Source organism: Danio aesculapii, chromosome 7 (assembly GCF_903798145.1).
Source record: "Danio aesculapii chromosome 7, fDanAes4.1, whole genome shotgun sequence".
Taxonomy (NCBI): domain Eukaryota; kingdom Metazoa; phylum Chordata; class Actinopteri; order Cypriniformes; family Danionidae; genus Danio; species Danio aesculapii.
Genome location: NC_079441.1, coordinates 26,267,738 through 26,282,211, shown reverse-complemented (window position 1 = coordinate 26,282,211; position 14,474 = coordinate 26,267,738). Strand labels below are relative to the sequence as shown.

At 34.8% G+C, this 14,474-nt stretch overlaps 1 protein-coding gene across 1 annotated transcript in view; it reads right to left on the bottom strand.

Moving 5' to 3' along the window:
* Positions 1 to 2,740: 2,740 nt before the first annotated feature.
* The window catches only part of rras2 (RAS related 2), a 62,960-nt gene continuing 51,226 nt past the window's right edge, over positions 2,741 to 14,474 (bottom strand). Inside the window, exons 3-6 of the mRNA XM_056461466.1 lie at positions 10,875 to 10,977; positions 9,094 to 9,202; positions 8,136 to 8,254; positions 2,741 to 6,726 (exon numbers count right to left, since the gene is read on the bottom strand). Of these exons, the coding sequence (XP_056317441.1) occupies positions 6,639 to 6,726; positions 8,136 to 8,254; positions 9,094 to 9,202; positions 10,875 to 10,977 (419 nt within the window). The 3' untranslated portion in view covers positions 2,741 to 6,638. The remainder of the gene's footprint in view (positions 6,727 to 8,135; positions 8,255 to 9,093; positions 9,203 to 10,874; positions 10,978 to 14,474) is intronic.

The following is a 14,474-nucleotide window of genomic DNA, read 5'->3' as shown; positions in this document are numbered from 1 at the left end:
GTAACTTGAACGGGTCGATAATAAAGTGAAATGTCGATATCTTTGCAAATAAAGTCGGTTATTCCAATTCATTTTATTGTCCGTTTTGTCAAAGTTAAAAAAGTAAATATCAAAACAAATATAAACCCATTCTCACATCCATGACGGTCAAAAAGTCTGTTTGACCTTCTTCTACACCCCCAGGTCATTGCTAGGAGAGCATGAATACCTTAAACACCCTCTAGTGGTGTGAAAAACATTACAACTTATAAATGGTTCCAAGACCTGGTAAGAACTAGCTAAGAACTTTGCACAAAATGGAGTTTATTAATAGAGGATGCTGGGTAAGCAGCAAACAGAGCATTACAGTAATCCAGCCTAGAAGTCATAAAAGCATGAACTAGCTTTTCTGCATCTGAGATGAATGGCATACTTCGTAACTTAGCGATATTTCTCAAATGAAAGCTGTTTTTTTGGGAGATATGATTTTCAAAAGTTAAATTGCTGTCTAATAAAACAATATGTACACATTGTGATGTACATCCAACTAAACTGATCCTAAAAGGAAAAAGTAGGGTGGTGCAAGATTTAATTTTTTGGAAACCAACTGGATTGTTGTAAGATGGGCGTTGCTAACAAAATGGAGGACGTTTGAAGAATTGATGAAAGTAGGGTAGAAATGAGATGCACCAATAGCCCCGCCCAAAAGGCATTCCATGTGACCAGGGCCCAGTTTTTCAAAAGTAATCCAGTGGAATTTTGCATCACGGATTGGATCAAATCTTGGAAATGGGTTTTTCAAAAGTAACAGAGGGATTTTGAATTAAGATCAGACCATGTAATCCAATCTTACATTTGGTTTGGATCAAACCTGCCCTTTGGGTTATTAAAAACTTTAAACTCAGATTGGAATCTAGTTGATCAAAAAAAAAAAAAAAACAGGATTATCCTGATCCCATCAGAAGGGTGGATTCAGTTGTGATTTTTTTTTTAAGCAATTAAAATTTTTTTAAGTAAATTATCACAAACTTAATGGTTACTACTGATATATGAATTCCTTTGTATTTGAAGCGTATATGAGGCATGTCACATCTAATGAACAAAACAATATAAAAGCAGTATTGTATTAGAACAAACTAAAAAAATGTTTGTTGATTGCAGTGTTTCTGTTTCTTACCATTAAAGCAAACAATAGCTGTTTGTGACCACTGGTATTTTGCCTACCTGTTGTTCTTTGCTATACCAGTAGGTTACACTGTTGGTTCCATTTAAGGCTCTGGTAAACTGGATTTCATTCATTCGTTTTCTTTTCGGCTTAGTCCCTTTATTAATCCGGGGTCGCTACAGCAGAATGAACCACCAACTTATCCAGCATAAGTTTTACACAGCGGATGCCCTCCCAGCTGCAACCCATCACTGGGAAACATTCATACAGTACACACTCATAAACTACAGACAATTTAGCCTACTCAATGCACCTATACCACATGCCTTTGGACTTGGATTTTTTTTGTCATTTGCCAGCATGGACACAAATATATTTAGCGTTATATATTTATAAACATCATGCTTGGTGTGAATGGGCCTTTACTCTCAGAACTAGAAATATACAAACAACAAGAAACCACATACGATCAAGATCTTAAAATAAACCAAAGCTCACCTCTCTGGTCACCGACTACACGCTGACTAAACCGGAAGCAGCCAGCTTCTTCACTTTTTTGGGGTTCCTTGACAGATTTCCATTGTGTTCTGCTCTATTTGCAGTGCGTTTCTGTATTTGCATGTGTTGATGCGCATGTTGTCAAATCTGTGAAAATAGTGGGGGTCATTTTCTTAACCTAGAGCACATTTGAGACCTCTTGGACACCAGTGTAAAAACCATCCCAAGGTTTCCTAAAAATTACTGCAGTCACTACAGATAATAACCTATTAAATAATAACCTATTAAAACTTGTTTCAGAAACGTCTTTGTAAAATAATGTATGACAAATTATGAGAACAAATTGCTACAGTAGGTATATTTTCACTAGCGCTACTGAAAAAGTGCACATTCTGTACATATAGTGCTGTAATACATCAAATTAATGCTGTTCAATTGATAGAGTGAAAGCATAAGCTTCATTAGTACACTGCATAAAAACATTTATATGGAATTACATTTTATTTATTACGTCTTCTCCTTCAAAAATTAAGCATATAGGAACACCACTTTTGATTTTGGAAATTTTAAAGGTTCCCCAGAGGTCAACAGTTCAGTTTTACCATTTCTTAATCCATCCAGCCAATCTCCATGTTTGGCGGAAGCACTTTTAGCTTAGCTTAGCATAAATTATTGAATCAGATTAGACCATTAGCATCTCGTTCCAAAAAAAATCCCATTTAAAGCTTGCTTCTTTTGTAGTTACATCGTATACTAAGATCAACAAATTTAAGACTATCAAAACTCTTTTTTTCCAGATTTTGAACTAGATGCTAATGGTCTAATCTGATTCAATGATTTATGCTAAGCTACAATTGTCTCTACCAAACCTGGAGATGTATTCTCAAAAATAAAACAGTGGAATGTTACTTTTATTAAATGCATGGCTAGCCAATTCCTTAAAATTACTTGTAAAATGTACCCGTCATTTTTAAATACAGTTTTTCAGAGGAGCAAAACAAACCTAGCCTTTCCTAAAAACAAAGTGTAAGAAACAAATAAAGAACATGTTTATGAAGATTTCGCATTTCGTGTTTCCTCAGGAAGGAAAAGCAAAAATAATGTATCACAGATAAATCATAGAATTTATTATAGCACCAGAGGCTATACAAGGGGAAGGAAAGATGTGTTAAACAAGTAAAACACAGTATGGTTTGGATGTACACAGACTCTGGGACGAGGAAGAGTCATGCACTTCTGTTCTTACTCGCTTTCATCATCATCCATTTTGCCGTTTACTGGTATAACGAACAAGGTTGTGTAGGATATGAACCTGAGTTCATCGGTTTATTCTATGTCATACACTATGAGGTGGACGGCTAGTTGGATGGTTTATCGGCTTCTGTTCACCAAAAAAGCCACAGTTCCACATACATTGGCCTTTTTTCAGTTAAAAACAAACCGAGATAATTAAATACTCCTCTTTACATATACACAGTTGTGCCACGAAAGCATTTTTTTCTTCACTTACAAACATATAAAAATACTCATTAACTAGTCTGATAAGAAAATAATGTATAAAAGTATATAGTAAAAACATTTAATCATGTCCATTCAAAAGATCACTTCCATCTTTTTTTCTTATATTACATGATGATAAAACACCAAAACTAAAAGAGTTTATTTGTATCCCTCATACAGAAATGCACGCTAGAAATAAAACAGAAAGATGAGAATAAAGTGTGACGATGCAATAGTGATATGAACCCATGGTATATGAATTATCAGATGACAAATACCAGATTTAAATGTGAACGTCACAGAGATGTCAAACCGAAAAAGGCCAGTCTTGAGGGAATGTGTGTATATGGTGTATGAATTCTCTCTTGTGTGTGATATATTTTAAAAAAGGCTTATTTTTTTCTGATTATGTACATGAAACGATGTTTAAAGGATGCCTGTGATGTCAGCAGTTGAACCGTCCCCTTGAAACCAAGTCTCTACACTGATTCAGTCACTTAAATGCTTTTCCAAACCAACTTTTAAAAAGAAAAATCACAGCAAAAGTAAAATGAAAATGCAAAGCCAGAAAAACACACAACTTCTCGTGGGGTACTTAGTAGAGAACAGACAGGCTATTGTGCACAACTGAGCGAACGTCGTCCGAACATTGTGAAAACACTGTATATAGAGGAACCTGAGTCTGGAGAGAGTCTGTAGAAATCTGAGCTGAGAGTCAAGAAAACTTGAACAATCTGGCTACATGTACAATACATTTCACAATCATAGAAGTTAAAGGGACAGCTCAACCAAAAAGATGAAAATTGTCATGTCATTCCAAACCTGCATGACTTTTGTGTGAATTTTATTTTTACAGTCGGCCTTAAAACTACATTAGACACTATACATTTCCATTCAGCAAAAAAGTAAAATAATAATAATAATAATAATAATAATAATAATAATAATAATAATAATAATAATAATAATAATAATAATTAACTGTCTTTACCACATCCGGGAGAGTTATGGAGAATTATGGAGAAACCCCAAAGAAGCGTAAACCCCAGACTGCTGCATGCCCATAGTGAAGCATGGGGTGGATCAGTGATGTTTTAGGCTGCAATATCATGCCCTTCCCTAGACCCAATGCTATTGCTAAACGGGCACGTCAAGGACAACCGAACGACTCTAGAGGACCAAGTGCAACCAATAGTTTAAACATTATATCCTGAAGGCAGTGCCATGTATCAGGATGATAATGTACTGATTCACACAGCAAAACTTTGTGGTTTGATGAACATGAAAGTGAATGGCCTCCACAGTTACCAGATTTAAATATTATTGAGCCACTTTGGGGTGTTTTGAAGGAGTGAGTCAGGAAACGTTTCCTCCACCAGAATTATGTGGTGATCTGGCCACTATTCTGCAAAAAGAACGACTCTAAATCCCTCTGGCCAATGTGCAGGACCTACACCATACTAATGAATTATTGTGGTCTAAAACCAGGCTTTCAGTTTCATTGGCCAACTCCTGTACATATACTGTACATACACACAAACACACACTCTCTCTCTATTTAAAACGATAGTATAATATTCTTGATATTTTAATAATTATAAAAAATGACAATGTTTCTTAGTATTATTAAAGGAACAGTAGTTTTCCGTATTAAAAATGACTAAAAATAGTAATAAATATTAATTAAAAAATTAATGTTATTATTATTATTACTACATTATACTTTTTATATTTTGTTTTCAAGCATTAAAGGATAGTTCACCCAAAGATTTGAATTCTGACACTGTTTACTCACCTTTAGGTTGAGAAACTTAAGGATTGGGATCTAAGGGTGAGTAAATGATGGTAGAAATGACATTTTCTGTGAACTTTCCTTTTAAACCATGGATCTTTTATTTTGGCAGAAAACCTCTGGATAAATTAGGATTTTAAAATATTGTACTTGTAATTTTTTTTAATATACATAAGATTACAATTAAATTTATCTTTCTAAAAGAAGGTACAGTATGTTGTATTGTTTAGTTTTGAATATTCAAAATGGCCATGTAAATATCATGTAAAATAATTGTGATGCATCCTTCTGAATTTCAGGAAAACTGAAAACATTTTTATCACGGATAAAAATACATTTGTAAGTAACGACTATAGATTGTACGCAAACTACCCAGTATCTTTTAAAAAAGGTTGCATGTGTGTTTCAGAGACAAATATTTTGGTTTGGAACAATCCCAGCAGGTACACAACATCATAAGATGTTAATAAAAGGTTCGATTTAGGTCATGATGTCTGGTAAACCAAAATTAAATGTCTAGCCAGCGTCTAAGTACAACATTATTTTGACATCCATTAATGACATCAATTTACATTGATATTTGGTTGATTTTAGGTTGTGTTGGAAAGTGACCAAAATCCAACGTCTGATAGATGTCATACTGGTAATGTCCACACAACGTCAAGGTGTAACATGAGTAGACGTTGATATTTGGTTGACTTTAGGTTCGACGTAGGATATTGATGTAGGCCTGACATTGGGTTCTGACGTCAACCTGATTTTCATTTCAAAACAAAGTCCAACATCCCCACGAAATTGGGGTACAACGTCAATATGACATCATGTTGACGTCCTGTGCCTACATGAGAGTTTCAATTTTCATTCTTTAGTCGAACTATCCCTTAAAATAATCAAATCCATACCCGCCAAGAAGCCTTACAATGCAAAAAAGCAGACCAAAAAAGACATCTCGAGAAATAAAACAAGAAAAAAAAATTAAAAACGACTTCACTACTGACAAAGTTGGCATCATGTTAGAGGCTATCTATATATGTACATTTCTGCGAGTATACATTACCATTTTAACGCATGTCAAAACAAGCTGGTCAAACTCGCGCACACACTATAAAGGTGGTCTCAACTCACACGAATTTTCACTTATGTACAATCGCTGCTTAACATACGCAAGTAAAAACAGATATGGCACAACACACACACACACAAACAAAGCTTCAGAACGTCATCTCTAAAAGACCGGTGACTAAAAGTAGTCATCCGCAATCCCAACGGTGTTTCGTTTAATCCTTTAAATCGCAGCAAGAGTACAAATGTCACAAGGCAAGAGGAAAAAAAATCCTTCAAAATACAAAAAAAAAAAGGAATCGTATGTGTGTGTGTGTGTGCGTGTGTGTGTGTTTTTGTAAGAAGCGATGTTTAGTGTTGGGGCACGATTACCATATTCTAGGTCACGTTGATGTCAGTACTCTAGTTGAAGGTAGAATGGTGAGTTCGGTCAAGATTTTGTCAGTTTGGTTCTTCTAGTAGTGAAGTCCTGGAGGCACAAAGGCCCCTGATAAGGCTATGAGAGCGACTGCTGATTTGAAGACATGCACATGTAGAAAGGCAGCGAACTGATCCGCACAGGACGTGATGTCAGAAGGCAGGGTGTGTGGGGGGGAGGGGCCGGTGACAGCAGCTGGGTGATTGCCAACTATTAGCGGCCAATCAGAAGATCACGCAGTGGCAGCCGCTCTTGTCCTTTTCTTTGCGCGTAGGCTCTGGTGAAGGTGGACACTCCTGCTCTTGGAACTTCCTGTAAAATAGAGAGAGAGAGTGAAAGACAGTCAGTATAAATACTCTCTCATTCTCAAGTTAAATGAAGATCTGATGCTCATACAGTAGGAGACATCTAGCTGACAAATTTATTTCTTTCAAGTTAATCATTCATTCTTTCATTTGGATAATATTCCTTTAATTTATCAGGGGTTGCCACAGTGGAATGAACCACCAACTATTCCGTCATATGGTTTACACAGCGGATGCCCTTCCAGCTGCAACCCTGTACTGGGAAACACCCACACACTCTCGCATTCACAAACTACGGCCAATTGTGTTTACCTAATTCACCTATTGCACATGTCTTTGGACTGTGGGTTAAACCGGAGCACCTGGTGGCATGCAAACACAGGTAGAACATGCAAACTCCACACAGAAATGCTAACTGGCCCAGATGGGACTCAAACCAGCGACTGTGAGGCGACTGTCATGCTGTGAGGCGACAGTGCTAACCACTGAGCCACCGTTCCGCAACCTAATTTATTAAAAAATTAAACAATTAATGTTCAAATAGTAAGTTAAAGTTGCCATGAAATGGAAATTAAGATAGTTCTTTTTTTTCCCATATTGTGACGTACATCCAGTTGAAACAAACTTGAAATGTGTAAGAAATGTAAGGCGGTGCATGATATCGTCTACTGGGAACGGATTGGCTCGTTGGAAGATGGGCGTTGCTAACAAATAAAGGAAAACTGATGACAGAACGAAAGCAGGGCAGAAATGAGATGCACTGACAGTCCTGCCCTAAAGGACTAATAGCCCCTCCTGAAAGGCATTCCATGTGACCAGAAGGAAGAAAAGTCATTTCGAGGCAGAGGGAAGGTTACGGTATTTAATAAAAGATTAAGAGGGCAAATTATCTTTACAACTTAATGAAACGCACAGATACAAATATATAAATGTAAATAAATAAAACGAAAAGAGCTAACATTAATTTCATGGTGACTTTAAAGCTCAAACAACAAATTAGTCGAAATACTACATTTACTACAGTAAAAACAGGTTGAATTAAAATCATATACTTGTAAACATATTGTTTATTCTGCAAACTACTAGTGATTATTCTTTCAAAATTTAAGTCCTGGTTCTAGGGAACTGCTTTACACATTTTGTACATTTGCAATATGATCAGTTCACACAAATAACTGCAAGAATTTTTAAAGCTAGCAATATGCAGTGTGCTAGCACTATTCCATTCTAAATACTGCTGTTAGTGTGCTGCCACCATCTGGTGAAAACACACCACTTTTTTACACACAGACACAAACAAACACAAACACAGGTTTGCCATCCTGGTGGGGGAGTCCCCAGAAAAAACTTGTGCACTCAGCTTTAAGACCCCACCGGGATATAAAAGCATTTACACACACGCTTTCTCGCACTTACCTAATGACTCGAACCAGTTCGTGGAAAGCTTGGTCTACATTCATCCGGATTTTAGCTGAGGCCTCCATGTATGTGACTTTGAGTTGTCGAGCGAGCTGCTGTCCTTCCTCTTGGGTCACCTGAACAAAATAGTTATCCTCCATTAAAATCTTTTTCCTTTTATATATATATTTAGCTTTCTGTTTCGAATTGGCTAAACGATTACATTGTATGTCAAATATATCATGAAGTAAAAAAAATCAAAATAAGGATCAGTTTATTAAATTTTTAATTCTGTCATCAATTATTCACCCTGCACTTTTCTCAAACTTGATTGTGTTTGTTTCTTGGCAAACACAAAGGAAGATATTTTAAAGAATGTTTTAAAGCCATTGACCTATAGTATTTGTTTTTCCTACTATTGAAGTCAATGGTTACAGGTTTTACGTTTGCTTTAAGATATCTTCTCCTGTAAAGAAAGAAAAGTTTGGAACTACTTGATGGAGAGTAAACAATAATTTTGGGGTGAACTGTCCCTTTAATGCCGTAAACTGGCACAGGCTGATGTTCTCCCTTCTATCACTAGGTGGCAGTGTAACACAATCTGACTGTCCTTCAATGGCACGATGTACCCAGTAACCTCATATGTTTTATTACAAGCTCTCTCCCTCTCAGACACACTGATATTTTTCTCTCTTTCAGCACTCCTCATTGATTTTTCAGGACTGAATTTCATCCACACTTAATTGCATCTTAACAGCAACATTGTATGTATGTATAGTACTGTAATGTGTCATTTTACAATGCAGTAATGTGTCATTTTACAGCAGAAATTCTAAAGACTAAAACTCTGCAACAGATACAATAAATTACCAAGTCAGTATATGATTTCAATGTAGATAAAGAGTGTTGAAATGTACATATTACTGATTCAGTGTTGTTCTCTGAAATGACACTATATGTGATTCAAGTCACTCACTTGTCTCTGTTGCTCAAGATCAGCTTTGTTACCCACTAGAATCATGGGAAATTCATCTCGGTCCTTCACTCTCAAGATCTGCCGTTGAAACTTGTAGATCTCTTCAAAACTGAGGAAAACAAGGTGATGCATAGCCATTAAAAATGAATAAATAATTGAACAAATACACAAATAATGTTCCAAATAAATAAATACATTCACAAATAAATTAATAATAATAACTTATCTTAATATATATATATATATATATATATATATATATATAAAGATAAATTATTATTATTATTATTATTCATTTATTTGTGAATATTTATATGTGAATATTAATATAATTGTTATATCATTGTTATATACCCTTTGTCACAGGTATATGGTTTAAAAAAACATGGATAAAAATTGTAATTCTCCAATAAAATATAAAATAATCCAAATAACAATTTAATAATTGTCATTTATTATTATTTAAAGAGCCTCAGTTTACTTTACAAAATTTAACCTTGAAGTTAAAGTTTAAAGTTTATTTTAATCATGAAGACCTGTGTTCCTCATTTATTTTAAAAAACTTGAATTTTAGATAAAATAATTAAATATTTTAAGCAAAAACTACTTATTTAATAATAATATTTTTTATTTTTTATTCAGTTTATTTGTTAAAATTTCAATTTATTTAATAAAAAACTTAATTAATTTTATTTTTGTAATTAAAAAAAGTTTTTTTTATGTTTTTATGGTTTCATTTTTATTAAATTAAATTACATTAAATTAATTTTTGAATTTATTTTTTATTAAAATCACATTTTTAATATTGAATGTATTTTTTTATTTTTATTTTTTTTATTTTTTTAACATTTAAAAATGTACATATATATTTTTACATTTTAAAAAGTTTTTTTTTTATTTAACTGAATTCAATTTATTTAATTCGCTTTTTTTATTCAATTCAATTCAATAGGACTCTATTGGCATGACTTTGTGTCTCACTCTCTTTCTGTTCTGGCCCACAGAACAGCATCACAGTACACAAGATGACACAAGGTCACTCAGTTCTCATGCCGTTACTATAAACTTTCCAGTAATGCTGTCAGATGACTGAAAGCCATCATAGAGAGAGAGAGAGAGAGAGAGAGAGAGAGAGAGAGAGAGAGAGAGAGAGAGAGAGAGAGAGAGAGAGAGAGAGAGAGAGAGAGAGAGAGAGAGAGAGAGAGAGAGAGAGAGAGAGTGTGTGTGTGTGTGTGTGTGTGTGTGTGTGTGTGTGTGTGTGTGTGTGTGTGTGTGTGTGTGTGTGTCTGTGCGTGTGTAAACTAGGGAGAAAAGGACACTGATATGAGCTCTCTGTTGATTCTAACAGTTGGAGCCGTTTAAATGTCATTCAGGAGGAAATGCTTGTCATGGACTCTGGAGAGTGTGCTCCAAGAGGTCTGTGCCATCCGTAATGTAAACGGAGGAAGGAACGTCTGTTTACAGCATAAACACAAACTGGGACAGACCGAGAGGGCACAAACACTCCCAAAACGACCAAATACACACTGCTCTGCAATGTGTGTGAGATCTACTGTATTTACTGTAACTGCAGACAAAACCCTGAGGTGTAATTTAGCATCATCTCTAATTTTACAGATGCAGATGGCGATGTGACTGAGAGAAGGGAGGTGGTTTGATGTAAATTAAAAATGGCAAGCCAGAAACAGAATGAAAGTGAAACTGAGACAGGCTGTGTGGAGGGAAAGGGGAAGAAGGAGAGAAAGTTGAGAGAGAAAGGCTTGAGTGGAACGTTTGCTCACCTTCCCCGGTCGGTGACAGAGAAGACCAGAAGGAAACCCTCCCCTGTCCTCATGTATTGTTCTCTCATGGCTCCGAACTCTTCCTGTCCTGCTGTATCCAGGACTAACAAACACACAACCACCACATTAGCATTTAGCCACATTAGCACTGTAGCTTTGATCATCAATAATAGCTCTATTGCTGTGCTGTCTTGTCTCCTTGGCAGTTGTGAACTGACTAGAGTATTTACTGACATGTACGAGTTTTAAATAGTGAGTAAATAATAAACATATGAAGATGAAACCAAAGTTTGCCTCGTTTTTTAACCAATGTCTTGACTGATGCCTGTAATAAGTTAGTGGCCTATTCTGTTTTCAAAGACTTGTTCACATTAAAGTCAGCATGAATTAGAAATTCATATTATTTCATACTGTGCAGAAGAAATAATATGACAAAATGAAGAGTTTTTTATGGTGGCAGACAGAGTTTAATGCGCTGCAATTTAAGAAAGTGTATGCAATTACAAAAAACACCAGCTAATTAAGAAAATTTGAAGAGTTCAGATGCAAAACCCTCTAAATCCAGACCTCTTTTCTTGTAAATGAGCATTTTCTATCAGGTTTCGCTAATTATGTTCAGAAGTTTCATTTTATAGATAATAATAAGGTTATTAGCTAGTAAATAAAATCACTTTTTTTCAAAAATGTCCCTTTTTCACAATTCTTTGGTTTTTAACAAGATATATTTTTTTCTTGCATCAAAACCAGCTAAATCCACTTGTGCTTTTTTTCCAAAAACCTCTAAATCCACCTATTGGGACAAGACATTGCAATTAGTTAAAAAATCACCAAAGATGCAGTTACAAGTTATTTTACCAAACATAAAACACATTATACAAATCACCTAAAATAAAAATACATCTGTCAAGTAAGTGGAGGGTCGTTTGTTTTTGATCGAGCACCTGCCATTGAAATTTTCTAGATGTGCGCACATTTCTGTTTTTTGCTTCATTCCGCTGTGTTAACATCTGATAAACCAGCGACTAAAGGATGATAAAATAAATAACATTAAAATTGACATTAATTAAATCTTAACAATCTGTTGTCATTTCTGATTTTGGGTATTTAGATTTAATTTAAGTAGAGCGATGTAAACAATGCAAACATTGTAAAAAGCTTGTTAAATTCAAATAATGTAGTGTAAACACATTGTAAAAATCAATATCAGAGCATTTATCTTTAATATAAAAAGGTTATCAGGCGTATTGATAATATGAAGTAATATAAATAATTTTTACATTATTATTATTATAATGTATAGTTTTATACATTATATTTATCTCTAAAAATAGCTTACATTAGCAAATAAAACAAAAGGTAGGCCTACTGGGCAAAAAGAATGCCTCAGACACTTTTAGAAGCGGTCATTTATTCATTCTCACAATAATCACTTTCTTGGTCTCTTTTTTATCTCGTTTATCCTCACAGCATCCATGTGGGATAAAAGAACGGCATCTTAACACTGTCTTTCATGAAACGGAGTTGCCATTTAATGTATAATAAATAATAAATCCAAGTAGTGTCGCTGAGCAAAAAAAAACGTTATGAATGCATGTTACACTTCCGACTGTACATTGTGTTTTCTTTTTCTTATAATGAACAGAGTTTTGAGGTAAGGGACGTTTTCATTTGCCATTCACTGACAGTCAGACAGGCTCATCTAATTCATCAAACTCCATCTTTTAAAATCGAAAGCGTAATGAAATGGTCTCCTCATAAAAGCCGGCGTATCAGCACGCTACATTAAACACATATAATTCGATTCGCACCTTCTGATTGGTTCTCAAGACAAAGCGGCTTTTGCTGTCAAAGGCAAGTGGGGTTTAGCAGCTTTTGCCAACAAACTGTTGTTTCTGAATGCGCTGACACTGTGATTTAGATGACTTCAAGCAAAACTATTTGTTGAACATGTACTACGTGCCTAAAGCAATCGCTCAATGTCATTAACTCATTTTTGGTGGAAGTGGCATTTAAAGGCTTTTGCAACTGAACTCTTCATATCTAAATCAGTTTGACAGCATACGTGTTGCAAATTCTCACAACGCAAACAAATAAGAAAACGCACTACATTTTCTCGCAACACATGCAAATAGCACGGAACACAACGGAAATGTTTCAGGGGGGCCCAAAATAACATAACGAACACGGCTGGGATTTGCTTATTGTGCCTTGAGTAGTGCTTAGTGAAGTTGTAGGTGATCTTTGAAAGATACGTTTTTTTTTAAACTGAATGATGTAATATGTTAGCGGCCTTTCGGTCCCTTTTCAGAGACTTGTTCACATTCAAGTCAGCATGAATTAGAAAATCCAACCTGATCTCATGAGGAAACCCAAGTATTTTACATTTTGTCAATTTAGTGTTTAATTCATACTAATTTGTATGAGTTCAGTCGTACGATTTAAAAAAGGAGGCATGGCACCCAACTTCACCCCTAAACTCAATCGTCATTGGAGGATTAGCAAATTGTACTAAGTTGTATGAATCAGATCATTCAAATTCATATGAATTGGCCACTTAATCAAAAAGTTACGAATTGCCATGAGATTGTATAGGAAATTCATGTTATTTCATATTGTCTTGTTTTAAGAAATAAATGTCAAAATTAGGTGAGATTTTCCTTAAAACGGGCAAAATAATCTGCCAATGTGGTAAGCAAAATAATCTTACGTCAAAAGGAGAAAATAAAATATGATTTTGGTTAGCCCATTGGCAGATTACTTTGCTTGTTTTATTTCTTTGAACAAGACAATATTTTTGCTCGTCTACAAAGTGCTTCTTGATTTCAGAATTTTTAGATATTTCTAACAAAAGCATTTTTTGCAGTGTAGAATTCGGAAACTCTTGTTATTCGTGATACTGATGGATGTTAAGTGAACTCCCGCTGATAAGAGTGGCATTTAGTTGAATATGTAAATGTGTGCTGTGCGTAGGGCTGTGCAATTAATCGAAACAGAGTCTTTAAAAAAAGCTAATCGCAAGAGGCTGCGATATGAAATATATTTGTATTATTTAATTTCCCTTGCTCAGAGCAAATGCGTGACTGCCGTCTGTGTGTGATAGTCTTACTAGCCAATTGAGTGAGCACAATTGAGTGATGAGTGTCTTGCTTAAAAAAATTCAACTCAAAGTATTGCCAGTGACACTCAATCTAGAAGCAAGCAACAGTACAGTACAATTTCAGAGTAGTTTTAGCCACGTTAGCTTGATGAGTGTTGTATATTTTTATAATGAATATAATTTTTTTGTTTGTATAATAAGCTACACTATCTCCCTAATTTGAGTTCAACTTGAGGTCAATTTATTTGTGTTTACTGTTTGCTGAGTCTTTCATTTCTGAGTATTTAAAAATAAATTTTAATAAATGTTTAAGTTAATATCTTTTCAATTGTTTTTTTAACTAACACTTACTGCATTTTAGCAGTAAGAAGCTACGATGCAGATTATTGAGCTGAAGCTTGACTACAAAATTAAATTGCAAATCAAAATCGCACATCTGTAAAAAAATAATAAAAATTGGTATTTTCCCCAAATCACACAGCCCTAGATGTACGTTTTCCTCT